The sequence below is a fragment of the Dromiciops gliroides genome, chromosome 5 (assembly GCF_019393635.1).
Source record: "Dromiciops gliroides isolate mDroGli1 chromosome 5, mDroGli1.pri, whole genome shotgun sequence".
Taxonomy (NCBI): domain Eukaryota; kingdom Metazoa; phylum Chordata; class Mammalia; order Microbiotheria; family Microbiotheriidae; genus Dromiciops; species Dromiciops gliroides.
Window position 1 is genome coordinate 174,514,219 of NC_057865.1, and position 20,590 is coordinate 174,534,808.

Here is a 20,590-nt window from a genome sequence, read left to right on the forward strand (position 1 = left end):
ATGTTTCCTTGATGGAACAGTAAAGATTACAACACTAAGAGATGAGGAGATATGGTCCCAGCATGAGTGAGGTACAACCTGGGAGAAAATAGAGGGTGCAAGAAAGAGATTTGGAGACAGCTAGCAGTTTGGATGGGATATACAGTAATGTTTTGAACAATTTGTAATTTAGAAAAATGTTTGGAGAAGTTGAATGTGAAATAAAGCTTAAAATGTAGGTTGGCGGTTAAGTTACAGAGAATCTAAAAAGATAGGCTAAGGCATTTGTATTTTATTCCAGAGGCAATAAAGAGACACTTAAAAATTCTGAGTGGCAAGTGATATAGTTATGCTTGGATATGAAGATTATTTTGGCAAGTGTGAAGGATAGATAAGAGACAAGAAACAAGGGTGGGGGGACCTTTTAGGATGCTATATAAACAGTTTAGGGGTGAGATGATGAGAGCCTTAAAGCTCCCTCTTTAATTATTAATAAAAAAGAATGGATAGATGCCAGAGTTTCTGTGAAGTCGATATCAATATGACTTGGTGACTGATTAGAAGTTGAGGATGGGGGCAGCTAGGTGGTGCAGTGGATGGAGCACCAGCTCTGGATTCAGGAGAACCTGAATTCAAATCCGGCCTCAGACATTTGACACTTACTAGCTGTGTGACCCTGGGCAAGTCACTTAACCACAATTGCCTCACCAAAAAAAAAAAAAAAAGTTGAGAATGAGCAGAAGAGTTATGGGTGATCTTGATGTTTTGAATGTAAGTGACTAGGAAGATGGAATGCCAATAACAGAAAAAAAAAGTTGTTATAAAAAAAGGACAAGTTTAGGGGTGGAGACCCAGAGAACAATTAGGGACTTGCATGTCAAAATATCAAGCTGGCAATTGGAAATGCAGAACTGGTGTTCAGGAGAGAGACTAGGGTTAGATATAATTAGACTCAGAAGTCATCAACATAGGAGTTCAGCTACCAGTTTCTCATCCCTTTGATTGTTTGCATTCTTCTTTTCCAATTATCTTGTATTTACACTCATCTGTGCACACATTGTCTCCCCCCTATAGAACTGAAGCCTCTTGAAAGGCAGGATCCTTTTCCCTTCCTCTCTTTGTATCCCAAGTACAGTGCTACGTGTATTTGTAGGGGCTTTAAAATGCTTGCTAAATTAAAGTGATTTTTGAAGTCATGGGAGCAGAGATCCTCATAGGAAAAAAGTGTAGAGAAAGAAAAAAGGAGAATATTGAAGACAGAGTCTTAGAGGACACACATACTTAGGAAGAAGAAGAAGAAAGATGAATGACAGAAGTAAATAAAGGATTGTTTGGCTAGGACAGAGAATAAACAGTAGATGGCAAAATCAGTATAACTATAGAAGGAGAAAATATTAAGGAGGGCAGTCAACTGTATCACCCTTTGTCACAAAGTCAAAGAGGATGAGTACTGTTAACAGAAATAGGGGAGTGAGGCTGGATGGCAACCTTGGGGAATGGTTACCTTCAATGGGCCCAAAGGGAAGACAAATCTTTAAAATGTGAACAAGGAATGATCAGAGGAAGGTAAATTCAGTATCATGGAAGCCAAAGGGGTAAGTAAAGAGTTTGATGAATAGCATAACAATGTTAATGATACAGAGAGGTAAAGGAAGGAAGGGAAATGGTAAAAGAAGGAAAGAAGAAAGCATTTATTCAACATCAACTTTGAGTTAGGTATTGGACTAAACACTTTACAAATATGTCATTTGATTCTCACAACTACCCTAGGAGGTAGGTGTTGTTATTATCCCCATGTTATTGTTAATGAAACAGAGCTTAAATTACTTGCTTAGGGTCACACAGGTATTAAGCAATTGAAGCCACCTTAGAATGCAAATCTTCTGATTTCAGGCCTAGTGCACTAACTACTATGCTTGCTACCAAGCCAGCTGCCTTAAAATGATGAAAAATGATGATAGAAACCACTGGATTTGTCATCAAGGAGGTTATTTGAAAAAATATTTTATTAATGACAGTGGTGACAGCAGAAGCCAGATACCTCAGGGTCTTGGAATAAGGTTGTGGTATGGACATAGAAGCAGTAAATGTTGCTTATTCTTTTAATTTTCAAGTAATTAGAAAGTGAAAGGAAAGAAAGAGATAAAATGTCTCCTCTAAAGCAAAGTCAAAAGGAAGTACATTTTTTAAAATATGGGAGATATGAGTGTATTTTTGGATAGAATGAAAATAGAGGGAGAAACACAAGACAGAATCCCCCTAAGTTCTAATGACTTGAAAGCTCCCCATGCCCATCTTGCATTTCCTCTTCTACATAGGCTATTTTCATTCTACCTCAAAATAGGCTCAGTCCTCCTGTACACACACACACACACACACAATGTGTGTCTGTGTGTGTAGAGAGAGAGAGAGAAAGAGAAAGAACATCTTCCCTTGACTTGGCTAAGGCACCATTTTGTTTCTTTCTTCTTTCTATTTACTGCTCAATAGATTAATTGATGGAATTATGTCTTAAGGGAGTATTGGAAAAGGGGGGGAATAGGAGTTGATAGGATTAAAAATACAAGTGGAGTTATTTCTGTGACAAATCCTGCCTTTAAATTGGACATGACCTAATGTGCTTTATTACTGCTTATTGGAAAATAAACAAGAAGTTTCTCTGTCAGTCACAGAAACCCTTAGAAATGCATATGCTTTACTATTTTTACTTTCTGTGTTGTTTTTTTCTTTTCTGAGGTTTTTTCCCTTTTGTTCTGATTCTTCTTTCACAACATGACTAATGTGGGAATATGTTTAATGTGATTATACATATATAACCTATAACAGATTGCTGGCCATCTTAGGGAGGGGGGAGGGACAGAATGGAGGGAGGGAGAAAAATTAGAAACTCAAAATCTTATAAAAATGAATGTTGAAAACTATATATGTAACTGGAAAAAATACTATTAAAAAAAGAAATGCATATGTTAATTAATCATGACCATGGCTCCAAGATGGCTTGTGAATGAATCAATCTATCTATCTATAATGTGATAGTAATTCAGTGACCAACACAAAGGTAGAAACAGGTGGAAAATATGTTAGAAATTAAGGCTCAGGAATAAGGAATGAAAGACTTGAAAACAACACAGAATCCTCATACTTATATGTCAGAAACAATTTACTTAAAAGAAGTGGAAAACATTGGAAATGGTAAGGATCAAATAATATCATGAAAATGAAACTGATTAGATTTTAGTGACAGGAAATGATTTGTTACAGAAATAAGAATCATTCCTGAATCAGGAGTCTGTATACAGTTAGATCTTGTTAGGAGTACAAATCAAAATTTGTACAAAGTTAGAAGACAGAATTAAAATGAGTAGAGGATATGGCATGCAATTAAAAAACTGCAACTTGACAACTATTTAAATAAGTTGTTGGTGGCAAAATGATACAGAGATGAAAGGTGTCAAAGGTACGACATTATAATAATAGTGAGTATAGTAAATATTATAATATAATAATTATAATAAAAGTGATTATAATAATTTCATACAAAAGTTCAACTGACTAAATAACAAGAAGGAATATCGACAGCTTGTCTGTTCCACTGGTATGCAAGAATACCAATGTCAAAAGAAATAGAGGAAGATCCCTTCACCCCCAGAACATTGAATAGACCTCAAGTTTCCATATCATGGGTAGATATATACAATAACTGCCGAGAATGATGGATATACACACAGAGGGATTTTGATCTGTAGAAAGTGGGATTTTAGTTGGGTCTTAAAGGAAGCCGGGGGCAGAAGAGGGAGAGAACTTCTAATATAGAAACAACTTCCACTGATGGTGATGAGCAGCCCATCAATAACTTGCCTGGGACCCTGAGAGATTAAATGGCTTACCCCAGAAGGCTTGAAATCAGCTCTTCCAGATTCTAAGGCTTGAAGTTCTTTATATACTTCCCCAGCCTCCCCCTCTGTGATGAGTCTCTCCATTACTATCTTATAAGCAGGGGCAGCTAGGTGGCGCAGCGGATAGAGCACTGGACCTGGATTCAGGAGGACCTGAGTTCAAATCCACCCTCAGACACTTGACACTTACTAGCTGTGTGACCCTGGGCAAGTCACTTAACTCTCATTGTCCCACAAAAAAACACAAAAAAACAAAACAAACACTATCTTTTTTTCTTTTGGATGAAGCAATTGGGGTTAAGTGACTTGCCCAGGGTCACACAGCTAGTAAGTGTCAAGTGTCTAAGGTCAAATTTGAACTCAGGTCCTCCTGAATCCAGGGCCAGTGCTCTATCCACTGCGCCACCTAGTTGCCCCAAAACACTATCTTATAAGCAAAGAAACTGTACAATGAACTAAGCTTCCCTATGCAAGGTCATGGAAAAAGTTCTTTCTTGGCCATTTACTTCAGGATTTCATGGATATATTTCAATATTGGGGACATTTTTTCCCCAGGGATGCAAACTGCAAACCTCTCCATGTTTTAGGTAACATGGTAATTTAAGAATTTCTGTGGTTAAAAAAAAAATCACCAGGAAAAAAAAAAAGAAAGAAAAAAAATCACCAGATTTTTTTTTTTTGCAGGGCAATGAGGGTTAAGTGACTTGCCCAAGGTCACACAGCTAGTTAAGTGTCAAGTGTCTGAGGCTGGATTTGAACTCAGGTCCTCCTGAATCCAAGGCGGGTGCTTTATCCACTGCGCCATCTAGCTGCTCCCCCAAAAAATCACCAGATTTTGATGGAATGTCTGCTTTTCATTGCTGTCTACTCATTTTTAGTGGTATCCAACTCTTTGTGACACCATTTAGGGTTTTCTTGGCAAGGATACTGGAATGATTTGCCATTTTCTTCTGTTCATTTTACTTTCAGGAAACTGAGGCAAACAGAGTTAAATGATTTGCCCAGGGTTACACAGCTAATAAGTGTCTGAGGCAAAATTACTTGAAACAATTAACAACTTTAGCAAAGTAGCAGGATATAAAATAAATCCACGTAAATCATCAGCATTTCTATACATGACCAACAAAGTCCAGCAGCAAGAGATAGAAAGAGAAATTCCATTTAAAGTAACAGTAGATAATATAAAATACTTGGGAGTCTACTTGCCAAGACAAACCCAGGAACTCTATGAACACAACTACCAAACACTCTTCACACAAATCAAATCAGATCTAAATAATTGGAAAGATATCAATTGCTCATGGATAGGCAGAGCTAATATAGCAAAAATGACAATACTGCCTAAATTAATTTACTTATTCAGTGCCATACCAATCAGACTACCTAAAAATTATTTTGTAGAGCTAGAAAAAATAATAACAAAATTCATCTGGATAAGTGTCTGAGGCCAGATTTAAACTCAGGTCCTCCTGACTCCAGGTCCAGCACTCTATCCACTGCACCACCTAGCTACCCTGAGTGCATGCCTAGATCTTGTTAAAAACAAAACAAACAAACCACCCCCCACAAACAAATACTCCCATCCTACCATAGTCTCAATCAGTACAACTACATATAATACTCAAATTGAAATCAGTCTGACAGGACCAAGAAAGCCTCGTCTTGAAAACTACTCACCAATTGTCGTCTATTTTTCTTCCACGTTTCTGCTTTTCTTTTTGAGTTCATGTTCTGAAATGCTAATTTCAACAAAACAAGAATTGAAGATACAATGAAAAAGACTGAGAAGAAAAACTGAATACGAGGCTTTGACTTAGCAATGGCATGCTAATAATATAAACTTTTACAACTTAAAGCAACTTAGCACTGTACAATAATCAAGTCCCTGAAAATAATACAGTGAGCTTGTTTACTAGAAAACTATGAAACTTACAGAAATCACTTGGTGGGTTATGTGTGAGGTTCCTATAAAATTCAGTTCTATGAGCTTTCTTTAATCCTGTGCATAGACCAAAATCAGACAACTTTACATGACCCTGAAAAAAAAAAAGTCTGGTAAGTCTCAGGGTACATTTTGAGATTGATTGGTTTTATTAGATTTAATTTGGCGATATGTCTTGTAAAGTATCTAGTTTAAGATGAATATATATGAAGATATTAAGTACTGTGTGATGATCTGAAAGAACTGATTACTGTACAATATTAAAAGATATTCATTCATTTACAACAGGAGTCTACAAATTAAGAAACAAGGGCCAAATTGGCCTTTGCGTAGCCTGGCAGCTAAGAATGGCTTAAAAATTTTAAGTACAATAAAACTCTATTTAAAAATGCAAAAACCATTCGTAGCTGGGAAGACTGACAAAACAGGCAGCTGGTAGGATTTGGATGTGACCCAGAGACTATAATTTGCTGACCCTGATTTATGAGGTTACTAGATACTCAAACATAATCATATTGTCATATTTTGATCCTTGATACCACATCACTCACATTCCCTCCCCCATCTGGCCTCATTCTGTGAAATAAAGTGGTTTATTTAAAAAAAAAATTCAATCTGCCCATTTCCATTTGGAAAAATCTGTGGTTAATAGTAACAAAAGAAGAAAGATGACAAACAAAGGGGTGGGCAGAGTACTATGGGAAGCCAGGCATTTTAATGCACTGTTGACAGAACTGTGAAGCCAGCCAACTATTCTGGAAAACAAATCAGAATTATATTTTTGAAAAGTTACTAACATATATAATGTGACACCTTAAGATACCATTACTAGGCATAAACTGCAGGGATGGCAAAGACAAAGGGAAAGGTCCAATATATACAAAAATACATATTGCACCTTTTTTCATAGCAAAGAAATAAAAGCAAAGTAAGTGCCCATCCATTGTGGAATGGTTAAAAAATTGTGACATATGAATATAATGCAATATTACTGTGTCATGAGGCAGGAAGGTGGTACAGTACAGTGCTGAGTTTGGAGTCAGGAACACCTGAGTTCAAATCCAGCCTCAGACACTCACTACCTATGTGATCTTGGGCACTTAAATCTGTCCCACTTTCCTCAACTGTGAAAATGAGGATCAGTGTAGCCCATTTCTCAGAGCTGTGAGGACTAAAAAATGAGAAATATTGGCAAAGCTCATAATACAGTGCCTGGTACAAAGTAGGCACCTAATAAGTACATGTTCCCTCCCCTTCTTTGCAAGCAATTGTAAATATGAAGAATTTAGAGAAATTGGGAAAATCTTGAAGTCTTCCTAAAGAGCAAAGTAAGCAGAACCAGAAGAACAATTTAAACAGCGACCAGAGCAATGTAAAGGAAAACAACTTCTGATCAATGCAGTGACCAATCAAGACTTTAGAAGACTGTTAGTTAAGTTAGCCTCCTATCCCTTGGCAGAGAGGTGGTGGACTAGAGGTTCGGAACAAGGCATACATTTTTAGACATGGCCAATGTGCTGATCTCTTTTGCTTGACTATACTTATTTTTTACAGGAGAAGAGTGCTATGGTACAGTTGCAGGCGGGGTTGAAAGTTATTGGGAAGTGACAATGAAATATAAAAAGAAAAGACCATTATTATCAATAAAAACATTAAGGGGGGAAAACCAACAGCTCCATTTCTTTACCAAATAATAACCAGCAGGTTAAGAGCTTATCAGTTCATTCACATGCCTTGGCATCCAATAAGAGGTTGTCTGGTTTGATATCTCGGTGAATGAACCCCAACTGGTGAATTGCATCGATAGCCAGAACAGTCTCTGAAATATAGAACTGGGTTTCTTCTTCTGTCAAGGTATCTTTCTTCATTAGTAATGTCATCATGTCTCCTGAATGGTGGAAATTAAGAGGCATGTTATATGAAATGCCTCAAAAAGGGAATTAATTGTACTTAGAGAGTATCCTCCAAGGGCCCTTACAGCTAAGACTACGATCCTATCATTCTGTGGTCCTATTTATACAATTCCTGTAGGGTTCTGTAATTAATGTCTGCCCTATAGATCTTCATCAACATGGGGGGAGGGGGTGTTTACACTGTAGCTATTTGTTCCTAGAAACCCACCACCTCCATGAAGTTTCAATGACTCTATGAACTCAAGTTAATACTAGATGCAGGGACCTGGCCAGAAACAAAAACCTAAAATGAGTCACGCTACAGAGGACCCGTCAGGGCTCCTAGTTCTCCAGACATCAAGCAGTGTTGCTTCTTGAACGAAGTCTTCACTCAGTCCCCAAACTCTCCAATGCAATTCTAGATCAAGGCAGAAATGGGAAATAGACTTGATGATGGCATTTCCTATCTTCCCCTGGGGCTATTTGTAGCTTTCTACCCCAAGGTGAAAGACTGGAAGCAAAAGCTGGAGACAGGAATCCATTTTCTGGGAACTCTATATTCCTTCTCCTTCCTCTCATTCTCTGTGTTTCGTTGCAATTACTTCTCCTCTGTGAAGCCCCAACTGTGTAGCTATGTCTTTCCTTTCCTTTGGCTGCTGCTCAAATCTCTATCTCTGGGAGTCCTACCTTTTTTTTTCTCTCCACCTCCCTGCCTTTCTTCACAACTTTCTTGGTTTTCTTGTTCCAAATTTCCTTCTCCTTTCCCATTATTTATTACTTGGGTACAAAGACCCCCCCCATCCCAGATTTTCCAGAACAGTCCTGCTTTCAGATAATCTATATATTCACTTTAAAAAAAAACCTTTAAGAAGAAAACAAGGTCATTTTACCATGCCATCCCCTCAAATGATCATCCTATATCTGTTTTATACTCCTACAAAGAATGAACTCTGTCTCTGTCTCTACTTCCTCACAACCCCCTGACTATTTGCAATCTGGCTTCTGACCCTATAACTACAGTAAAATGCATATTCCCTGGCAGCAGGTATTATTTAGTTTCTGTCTTTCTATCCTTAGTACTTAGCGAAATGCTTTGCATGTTATGAGTGCATGTTATAGGATAAATGTTTTTTTGAATTAAATCAATTTCACATGTCAGATAAATCCAGACTTATATCATTAGCTGAATTCTGTATTACATCTCCTGCTCCCATGCCCCAGATGTATTTCTTTGTGGTTATTTTAGAATCTTTGAGTTCAAGTGTAGATGTCATCTCTGTGAAGCCTCCCCATATTTCTTCAATTCAAAGTGTTCTCTCCTTCCTCAAATATTCCTAGAACATTTTACCTAGATTTCTCCTTTTTCCTCCTTCCCTTGTATAGATGTATCTTTGTGTGTCATTTGGTATCCAATTGGTCTCTCCAGAAGAATGGAAGATACTGTATAACAGGGACTTTATGTTTTTATTATTTTTCGGTCTTTGTATTCCTAACTCCTAACAGTACTTGAAAATAATAATGCTTGGGGGCAGGTAGGTGGAGCAGTGGATAGAGCACTGGCTCTGGATTCAGGAGGACCTGAGTTCAAATCCGGCCTTAGATACTTGACACATACTAGCTGTGTGACCCTGGGCAAGTCACTTAACCCTCATTGCCCTGCAAAAAATAGAAAGAAAGAAAGAAAAAAAAAAAGAAAATAATAATGCTTAATAAATGTTCATTGAATTGAATTTGTTATAAAAAATGTTAGCCCTTTTATCCCAATTTTGGGTCTCTTGGATCTCTCCTAAAGAGAGAATTCAAATGAATAAACATTTATTAAGTACCTACTATATCCAAGGGAATCCACTGGAGAGAAAAAGACAAAAATAACAATCTCCCCTCAAAATGCTTACATTCTTCCAGAGAACATTATATTCTATTGGAAGGAAGAAAAATCTCTTAGATTCCTCTATTTGGATTTTTTTTTTTGGCTCTATTATACTCTCTTCTTTCAGTGAACCTTAGAGGGAAACAAAACTGGTTTTTGTTCTTTCTGTTAAAATCTGGGAGGATAGATGTCCACATCTAGCCCTAGTCTTTCCCACTGGTCTCATGGAAGATTATGGTTAAGGAAGAAAACCACCCTGATTCTTAGAGAACTATCTTTTTGTTTCATTTAAGACTAAAATGAAAAGGGTTGGAGAGATATATAAAGGGGGAATTAACTTTTCTGAAATTTATTCTGTTTTGTAAACAGAACAAAGAAGCTCTAAGAGTCAATAAAATGTTTTCTTTTTATATAGGCTTATTTTGCTATGTAGCCATTATTGGAAGGCATTAAAAAATATTTTTTTAAATGTTACTATAAAGGTTCCACTAAGTTTTGTTTAAACTGAAAGGCCCATCGCTGAGGGAAAAAAAGTTTGAGAACCACTTTCCTAGAATATTTTCATGTTCAAGGAATCTGAATTATCGTTGTTGAGTAGAAATGATAGTCATTCAAACAATTCTTTCCATCTCAAGCTAGAAATAAAGCAGGTCCCCAATTCATTCATTCTGTGGACTGATAACTAAAAGTATACAAGTCAACCTCTACACAAATTAATGTCGCACTTTTTGTCATCATACATAAAAATGGCATAGTTGCATTCAGTTTGTCATTGCTCTTGTGTTTATGTTTACCTCCAGGGAGAAATTCCATGATTAGATAAAGATTCCTTTTATCTTGAAAACTATAAAACATCTTCACAACCCAGGCACCATCTGCTTCTACCAATATATCTCTCTCAGCTCGGATATGGGCCACCTATTTTAAAAAGTAAATGCAATATACATTAATGCTAATTTTGATAAATTAATGACAGTGCCTTTCCTTCAATAATGAAGAGGAGATCCAGGATTAACAAAAAACAACTAGCGATCTCTTTAAAATATCACATTTGCAAGTAGTATATTATTACGCAATTTATTTAAGAGTACTTAAATCCAAATACAGGAATCAAATTTAGGAATCCTTCACAGTGACCTTATTTCTTGGCAACAGATAAGTGAATTTACTTACCTAAAGTGTAAAGGAAGAGTGAGAAGTTTTACTTTTAAGTATTTTGAGATAGTAAAAGAAAAATAGTAAAAAAAAATTTTAATACATTGGCTTGGGAAATTATTATATGAGTGTGAATAAAAATGTCTTGATTATCTGTAAATGTTTCAAAGTCAGCTTAGAGGTTATGTTTTCCGAAAGGAATGCAAAGGGTGAGGAGCATAAAATAGCACAGGAAAGATCAGAGTCCAGTATTTTGCTTAACTGGATGTAGCAGTAAACATTATAGTTGCCCAGATGTAATTGAAACACCTGACAAAATATAAGAGTGTGTGTGTGTGTGTGTGTGTGTGTGTGTGTGCGCGCGCGCGCTCACGTGCATGTGTGCCATATATGTGTGTCCATCCCCAAACCTATCTTTTCATCAGTGTAGATCAACATTTGGTTTACAATTTAAGACAATATGAAGTCTAGAAAACTTGGAGATGGTACAAGAATACAAGTAATTAAAAAAGAGGAAATTGGCCTTATTAAGAAATCCTTCTATTTCCTACAGAAAAAAAGTGGTTAGAGGCTGCTCTTTATTTTCTCAGTGTACATGAAATAAAGGAGAACAGGCATATCTTGCAGTTGTTGTTGAGTAATTTCAGACTCCTCGTGACCCCATTTGGGGTTTTCTTGGCAGATACTGGAGTGGTTTGCTAGTTCCTTCTCCAGATCATTTGACAGATGGAGAAACTGAGGCAAACAGGGTTAAGTGATTTGCCCAGGGTCACACAGCTAGTAAGTGTCTGAGTCTGGATTTGACCTCAGGAAGATGAGTCTTTCTGATTCAAAGCCTACTGCTCTGTGCACTATGGCGCCACCTAGCTGTCCTATGTCTTACAGTAGGAAGTAAGAGACTCAATACCTCAGCATAAGGTTAGACAACAACTGATCAGATTACCCTGAGGTTCCCATATGCTTTCATTAAGAACAATTAATATCTGCCTTCTAATCCTGACTTTGCTGCCAACTGCCTAAATGACTTTGAGCATGTCACTTAGCTTTTCCAGGCCTAATTTCTTCATCATAGAATGTGGAAATTGAATAAAATGATTCTAAAGGTTTGTGAATGTTTTCAATTCTTCATTCTGAACCTTCCCCCCCCACCAGTTTTCACAACCTAAAATGTATTTCTACCTAAGCAACATATAATGAATACTTTCCGATGGGTATAAATGTTGTATAATACATACCTGTTCTTTTTCAAGCATATCAGCCTTTCTTAATATCTTCATTGCATAGATATGGCCTGTATCTTTCTTCTGGACAAGGCGTACCTAGAAAAAAATGGTATATTACTACTTTTTCTGGATGAAATAATGAAATTAAGTATTTAGAAAGCAAAGTAGAGCTTAATTAAATAGCAGGGGTTTACTATGATAAATTATAATATACCAAGCATTGTCTATCCACATGGGAAACATTTAACTATTTATGTAATTCAAGAACAAACCAGAATAAAACATTCTATGAAAATCATCAATGATACCAATAAAAATTATTTTCAACTTTAGCAAGATAGTTGGCATATATGTGTGTATGATTTTATTAGAAATATAACACAATGGCTTGTGATTTCACAGGCATGGGAATTTCCTCCAACTACTGAGATCTCAGCCCCTCTATAATTTAAAGTTTTAGAGAGTTGTCTGAGGCTCACAGAGTTCCAATGTCTTCCTCATGATCATAGAGCAAGCTAAATGTTAAAGATGGGTTTTGAACATGCATCTTTCTGCCTCTACATTTAGGGCTCTATTAGGTCACACATTTCCTGAGAGGCTATGTAATTAGTAGATAGTTAAAGCTGGCTTCAGAATCAGGAAACCTAAGTTTGAGTTCTGACTCTGATATGTACTACCTATGTCCCTGGACAATTTAATTGGTGCCTCTCAGTGCCCCAGGAAACTCTCTGAGAATATACCTAGCAGGGAAGGTGCTAATATCCATTGGGAGAGGAGGTTCTTTTCTGGATGATGATCCCTATACAAAAAATGCATCTATGTGTATATAGCTATGTGGATATTAGATCCATCTTCTCCTAGGAAATATCTGCTAGGAACACTAAGAGACATCCCCAAATGGGAAAACATGCCCATTTGGAAAAGATAATCTTTCTGAAATGAAGTAACACTTTTTTCTTCTACACAAAAATAATTCAGAAATGAAAAAAAAACTCTTAAAAGGGTAAAATTCAGAATAGTACTATAAAGAAGTAACATTTGAAATTTCAGGAATTCTGTGTTTTAATACAATATATTTGACTTCCCAAATTAAAAAGATTTAATACATGATATTAGATTAATAAATATACCAAAAGACAAATCAGGGGCTCAGGAGAAAAGATGGGTTGAATTATCAAGACAGGACTTAAGGAAAGACATGAACCTCTCCAAAGGCTCCTCTCCCTATAACTTTCAGGGATTCAAAGTCATCTAAGCCAAGCCTTGTCCTCTTGAGTCGGAGAAATTCAGTTTCTTTGCGGGCATGTTGTGATCGACGTAATTTTTTCTATGGGGGGAAAAAAAGAATGATAAATTAAAAGATCAATTTGTTTTAAAAGTTGTTTTTGTCAATGTCTGCAGCATAATTTTAGAAATAAAAGTTCTTTGTTGTCAAAAAAACCTTTTATTTATAATAAATGTTATCTATAATAAGACATTTGCAGAACTTTAATTTATAATCACTGGGTTATTATCCTGGCCTGCCACTTACTATCTAGATAATTCTGGCAAAAATTAACTTCTTGAAGCCCAAGTTTCTTTATCTGTAAAAGATGAGGTCATTGAGGTCACTAGTTGATCTCTAAGGTTCCCCCTTCTAGTTCTAAAATTCTACATGTCTTTTCTGCATTCAGTGTAAAAACGGATAGGATAGAAAACTAAGGAGCCTCTGACATTTATGTCTTCTTCCCACCCAACACAACACATTCTCTGCACTCCTAGTATAAAATAAGACTCAGTACCCATTTCTGGTCTATAGCATCAGCTGAGCCCTCAATATTACTCAAGAACTCTTTTAGCCTGCTCTTACTATTTCGTTTGTCAAATGGTTGTTTCAAGTCTTTTAATTTCTCCTTAAGCTCCCAGGCACACCTCAATAGCCCCCATAATTACTGCAGGATAACAGCCTCCTATTTCATGGAAAAGATTGAGACTATACTCAAAAACTTCCCAACTTCCCCTTTCCATTTCTCTAAACTTTTCTTTTCTTTTCTTTTCTTTTTCGCAAGGCAATAAGGGTTAAGTGACTTGCCCAGGGTCACACAGCTAGCAAGTGTCAAGTGTCTGGAGCCAGATTTGAACTCAGGTCCTCCTGAATCCAGGCTGGCACTTTATCCACTGCACCACCTAATTGCCTCACCTAATTGCATCAACTGACATCTCTTCCTTAGCCCTGATTACAAAAGAAGTAACAATAACAATATAATAACAATAACCGTTTATTGTAACTTAATAGTGTATTATACAAAACAATAACTTTTTAGTGTTTACTAAGTTATTCACTAAGTTAAAAGAGGGAAAAAAAGAGGAAAACTAATCATGCCCTGTGAAATTTTTTAAAAATAATTTTACCATCTTTCATTTATATTCACTCTATGTCCTGTCACACTGGTGACACATCACACTGGGGCTCCAACATTTAAAACGTTGGTGTTCCCTTTCCTTCTTCCTTACCTCTCATATCTAGTCATCATAAAAACAATTTTATCTTCTGTACCAATGTAAAACAATTACTAAGACCCATAAAATTAAATCAGCAGATACTCTTATATTTAGTGACTTTAACACAAATTTGAACACGGGAAGATGGTGAAAATTTTTAGAAAATGTTTTAGGGGGGCAACTAGGTGGTGCAGTGGATAGAGCACCGCCCCTGGAGTCAGGCATACCTGAGTTCAAATCCGACCTCAGACACTTAACACTTACTAGCTGTGTAACCCTGGCCAAGTCACTTAACCCCAATTGCCTCACTTAAAAAAAAAAAAAAGAAAGAAAATGTTTTAGGAGCAAGAAATGAAAAAAGCTAAAAGCTTGAAGACACACAAAAGCCATATCTCTTGATCACAAAAACATTTTTGAAGAAAAGAATCCCAAGGTACTGGACATAGTGAATACCAAATAAAAGACGAAAATATAAAATTGATAATATTTAGATAAACAGGAAATCACTTACCACCATGGGAGTCATGCACAAATAAAGTGTCTCACTGACTTAGAGCAAAGATCAAAATTAAGACAAAACTAGATGACATACACAAAAATGAGAAAAAGATATGACATGCCATTTTAAAGCTCTAATCTTACCTATTAAACAAGTTATTAATGCCCAAAAGGGGGGGAAAGGATCAAGAAATGGCCACATTGATAACAACTTTATAAATAAGTCTGACTGATATAAATTGTTTGCCATAATGAGACCAAGAAGTCCTAAAAATTGTCTCACTTTGAGAAAATTCTAGATCTCTTGACAATTCGAGAGTCAGGGTAACCAAAGACAATGGCAATTAAAATTATAAATTCCATCGCTCAGCTTCAGGCATTTTTCCTGGCTGTCCCCCAAATCTGGAATGCTCTCTCTCCTCCTCTCTACCTACTGACCTCCCTGACTTCCTTTAAGTCCCAACTAAAGTCCTACCTTGTAGAAGAAGCCTTTCCTAATACCTCTTAATTCCAGTGATCTCCCTCACTGTTCACTAACAGTTATGAGATATGGGAGACTTGGGCATGGATGTGCAAAAAGTTAAGTTCAGCATTAAAGTATTTAGTGGAGAATGATGAAACAATCTGAATACAATACTTTAGATCTGGCCAAACCAGCAATTTTTTTTTGGGGGGGGGGTTGCGGGGCAATGAGGGTTAAGTGACTTGCCCAGGGTCACACAGCTAGTAAGTGTCAAGTGTCTGAGGCCGGATTTGAACTCAGGTACTCCTGACTCCAGGGCCGGTGCTCTATCCACTGTGCCACCTAGCTGCCCCAGATTATTACTATTTCTTTTAAAAAATTGCTGGTTAGGGGGGCAGCTAGGTGGTACAGTGGATAGAGCACCGGCCCTGGAGTCAGGAGTACCTGAGTTCAAATCCGGCCTCAGACACTTGACACTTACTAGCTGTGTGACCCTGGGCAAGTCACTTAACCCCAATTGCCTCACTTAAAAAAAAAAAAGAAAAAAAAGAAATAGTAATAATCTAAAACAAACCAATAATATATTCTCTTAAAACCTTATTTGCAAACTCCCTGAATTGGAAGGACTTTGGAGACCAACTAGTCTGACTCCCTATCCAACACTGAGCTTCCTCTGCTGCCTGACATATTCATTATGTGAAATGAATGACTAGGAAATGTTTACATTATATGAATTGAAAGAATGGTCTATGAAAAGATGACAAGAATTAGTGAGAACGTTATAGTAGTCTTCAAATATCTAAAGTATTGTTGTGTGGAAGGATTGGAATTAGTCCCCAGAGGAAAGATCTAGGACAAATTAGGGAAAGATATAGGAAGGCATATTTATGGAATGCTTCATAAATTAATGAATTCTCCCACCATTGAATGGTATCAGAGGGTAGAAGGCAACATTAATTCCAGAGATGTTAAGAAAGTACTCATTCTATGAAAAAGGTGATTTCTAATACTTGGATTACAGTCCTACAATTGTATTAATGATAAGTTTTAGCTAGTATATTATTATTTTATATATCTATGTCAGCCATTTTTTCATTAAGCTTATTTATCAGTTTGTGTCTTACCTACTTATTAGTACTTAAGCTAAAGCCACTTGACCTTTCATTGCTCTCAGAAATACTTTAATACTATACGCTTCATGTACCTGGAACATTGTAAGCTTTGAATAAATGTTTATTGACTGACTGACTACACTGGTAGAATGCCTACACTATAGAGAGTTTCCCTATCCAAGATTTCCCCATATCAGTTAAATCAGAGGCCTAATACCTACATTGAACCTGTGCTAGGGTTTATAACAAATTTGTTTTTTATTTATTAACTGACACTATTATTTCATCAATTTGAATTCCCTTAGGAAATCTATTCCACTCAAATTCCTAAAGTAATAGGATGCTATTACTAAAAATCCTAGCACTAAACGAAGTAGATAGAAACATTGCCAGAGAAGTCCGTGGTAATCAGATTTTAGTAACATGGTTGGCAATTGTAACACAACTCCCTCACTTGAAAATCCATTCAACAAATATTTATTGAGTGTGTTCTACATATGTAGAAAGTAGCATGGGGGAAATACTCATGAATTAAGACACTGTCCCTAAGCCTTACAATATGGTATAATACACACTGTCATAAAATGTAAACTAATGAAATAATTTCCAAAATCATTTCTGGAGTCAAGGATTTTAGAAAGCACTCAGCATATATAAATAATCTAAGAAGCTCATGGTAAAAAGTGAATTGGGGGGCAGCTAGGTGGCGCAGTGGGAAAGCATTGGCCCTGGATTCAGGAGGACCTGAGTTCAAATCTGGATTCAGACACTTGACATTTACTAGCTGTGCAACCCTGGGCAAGTCACTTAACCCTCATTGCCCCGCAAAAAACAAAAGTGACTTGGGTTCTAAATTTAATTGTAGTTTAACCCAGCTAAATTAAGCTACTCATTCAAGTATCAAAGGATAAAACAACATGATATACAAAATAAATAAATTTCTTGATAGTGAATGATGATAAAAACTAAGCATCAAAATGGGGCAATTTATATTCCAATGGCCTACTCCAAATTCTCTTATTTTGATACTTACTATAAAGTAAAGTACAAGTTCATTGACAAGAAATATAAATGAGGGAGCAACTAAGTGGTGCAGTGGATAAAGCACTGGCCCCAGATTCAGGAGGACCTGAGTTCCTTCAGACACTTGACACTCACTAGCTGTGTGACCCTGGGCAAGTCACTTAACCCTCATTGCCAGAAGGAGGAGGAGGAGGAGGAGGAGGAGGAGAAGGAGAAATATAAATAAGGAAATTTTAAAAGTTTGGATAGGGCATAAAAGTCAGCTAGTAATATAAACAAGTCATGAGTATTAAAGAATTTGACATTCTATTCATGCCAGTCATTTCCCAGTAGTTTGGTTTAGCCTGAAAAATGGATTTGTTTGTAAACAGCAATGCTATCTTTTTGACTATATCAAGAATAACCACAAGGTGGCATCACAGAACTATTTGCTTTAAATACTTTGAATTTTAAAAAATAACACAGAAAGTAATCAATGCAAGAATTATTTGAAGCAGCTGGCTTTCTGCCTCTAATAATATAAAATTAAATGTAATTGGGTGTAGTTGTGGAAACTTGCCCTGCTTTAATCAGAATGGAAAAAAGACCAACTATTTCTTAAAACTGAACTCCACCCACCCCCTAAAAAGGAGAGAAAAGAAAATAGCATTTTCCATCTGATCTCTTACACTACATTCCAGAACAAATAACTCATGTGTTTCATGCATATATTTAGTACATATAAATATTTAATGTATAGATCATCATCATTCAAAAAGAAAAAAATTATAAATGTAACACAAAGTCATACTGCTTTAAATACTGTCAATTAAACTACTTAGTAAAAGAAGTATAGTCATCTATTCAAAACCAACATTGAAAATTATATGCCTAAAGCAGGTATGCATAAATTTTTTTAAACCCCTAGGAATAATGAATATCTATTTTATATCTATTTATATTACAGATTAAATATTCAGGAAAGGCTAGTTTAAATATTTTTGTGGGGCAATGAATTTCCTAGACAAGGAAGGAGGCAACTAAAATCAGTAGAGAATACACCCAGTCCCTCTTGCTCCATCTTTTCCAGTTTGAACAAGTAGTCTAAAAATTTCTACTATTAACATTCCATATGAGTAAGCATATTGTATGTGTGGTTAGGTTTTCCTAAAATGGCAAGGAATATATGGTTTTCTTGGGTTTCAAAAATGCCTGTAAGTATGCATACACATTATATACATATATTATGGAAATTACATGCATGGTGAGATAGATTAAAAGTAATTTTTAATTAAAAAATCAGATTTGTCTAAACTACATTTAATGTTTTAAATTAAAGCATAAATGTATACTAATATAACTAGAATATTTATAGTGCTATTCATGTAATTTCTTTTAAAAAATAGCTTTACAAACAATTTACAATAGGTCTGTGCTAAATATCACCAAAGGAGATTGGATTAAAAGCTAGATAACTTAGGTCCCAATTCTACCTTGCTGCTGATTAGCTGTATGATCTTGTTTAGGTAAGTAAACAGCAAGGTAGATTTGGGACCCAAGTTATCTAGCTTTTTGGGGGGTATCCTGGCAATTCATTTATCTGTCTGATTTGGAAAGGTTGAAATCTGCATTGATAATGGGGACACCACATTGATGAACTCAGATTCCTGAAGGAAATTGAAGGAAAAAGCATTTGGGGCCAGGGGAGTTTGGAAAAAAATTTTCTTTGATTGGATTTTGATTGGCTTTGATTTCAATTGATTGTAAATCAATCTCATTGAATGAATCAACACACTTCTATTTTAAATGAAAAAAAGCTGTTTTTGAATTTGTTAAGATATTAAAAGCACATGGGGGCAGCTAGGTGGCGCAGTGGATAGAACACCAGCCCTGGAGTCAGGAGTACCTGAGTTCAAATCTGGGCTCAGACACTTAACACTTACTAGCTGTGTGACCTTGGGAAAGTCACTTAACCCCAATTACCTCACTAAAATAAATGAATAAATGAAATATTAAAACCATTATAAAGTATTTAGGGAGGCATAATCTCATTTACAAAAGAACAGATTAAGTAATGCCTGAGTCTTCCTTTTGGTGACTACTGCTAAAAATGGTGGTAGAAAATTATACAAGTAATAATCTGACCTTTTCCCTTTTCTTTAACAGATTTATAGCTAAAAGCAATGAAATATAAGGTTTGTAAGTCAAGTGATGATATTCTAAACTATACAATCATCTGGAAATATAAAAACCCATGAGATCTATAAGCAAACTAGAAAACTATCTTACCTCCTCATCTGCCAATCCTTCTTCTTCCATGGCCACCTCTAACTTCTTTTGCCTATACAAAGAAAAAGAAAATATTTATCTTTTAGGTAGGCCTTTGACTCCTGACCGACAGATAAGAGCTCTTCCCCATTTACTACTTTAGTTATCTGAAACTAAGAAATAGAGCCTTATAAGTCATCAGACTATTGTCACAGGCATACAGTGTACCAAGTCTTAGACCACCCTCCCCATGCCCCAGGCAATACAGGGATACACTGTATTTTAGACCTCATTCTGAATTATGAAATGCTACAAGGATAACAATGAGATGTCTGGCCATGGGGACTACAATATTCACATGGGATTATTAGATTGTTTTCATAGAGAATATGTAGGAGGGAAAACTAATTAAGCTTAACAAGTAGCCTTATATCTCACTAAAATGTGTCATCAATGAAATAATTCATGGAAAGGATAAAGTCTCTTGGATAGCTAATATCCAAAATTGTATTTAAGTCACTTTTCCAAAAAGAGGGGTGGTGGTCAGCTACACATCTATGCCAGAATTAGATCAAAATATGAAAATAGTAGGTCCTATCAAGAGAGATCACTATTATGTGATTTATGTTGAAAGGAAGGAAGGAAACAAGCCTTTATTAAGTTCTTAATATGTACTTACTAGGTACTACACTAAGCTATTTACAAATATTATCTCATTTGATCCTCACAGCAACCCTAAGAGGTAACTGTTATTATTATCTTCATTTTACAGTTGAGGAAATTGAGGCAGACAGAAGTTAAGTGATTTG

General features: G+C 36.1%; 1 protein-coding gene across 1 annotated transcript in view; it reads right to left on the reverse strand.

Annotated features, from left to right (window-relative positions):
• Window positions 1-20,590, reverse strand: part of STK38L (serine/threonine kinase 38 like) — a 74,613-nt gene that overhangs the window by 12,839 nt on the left and 41,184 nt on the right. The window contains exons 3-9 of the mRNA XM_043968554.1: window positions 19,803-19,854; window positions 13,162-13,284; window positions 11,970-12,053; window positions 10,374-10,497; window positions 7,551-7,705; window positions 5,809-5,911; window positions 5,553-5,614 (exon numbers count right to left, since the gene is read on the reverse strand). Of these exons, the coding sequence (XP_043824489.1) occupies window positions 5,553-5,614; window positions 5,809-5,911; window positions 7,551-7,705; window positions 10,374-10,497; window positions 11,970-12,053; window positions 13,162-13,284; window positions 19,803-19,854 (703 nt within the window). The remainder of the gene's footprint in view (window positions 1-5,552; window positions 5,615-5,808; window positions 5,912-7,550; window positions 7,706-10,373; window positions 10,498-11,969; window positions 12,054-13,161; window positions 13,285-19,802; window positions 19,855-20,590) is intronic.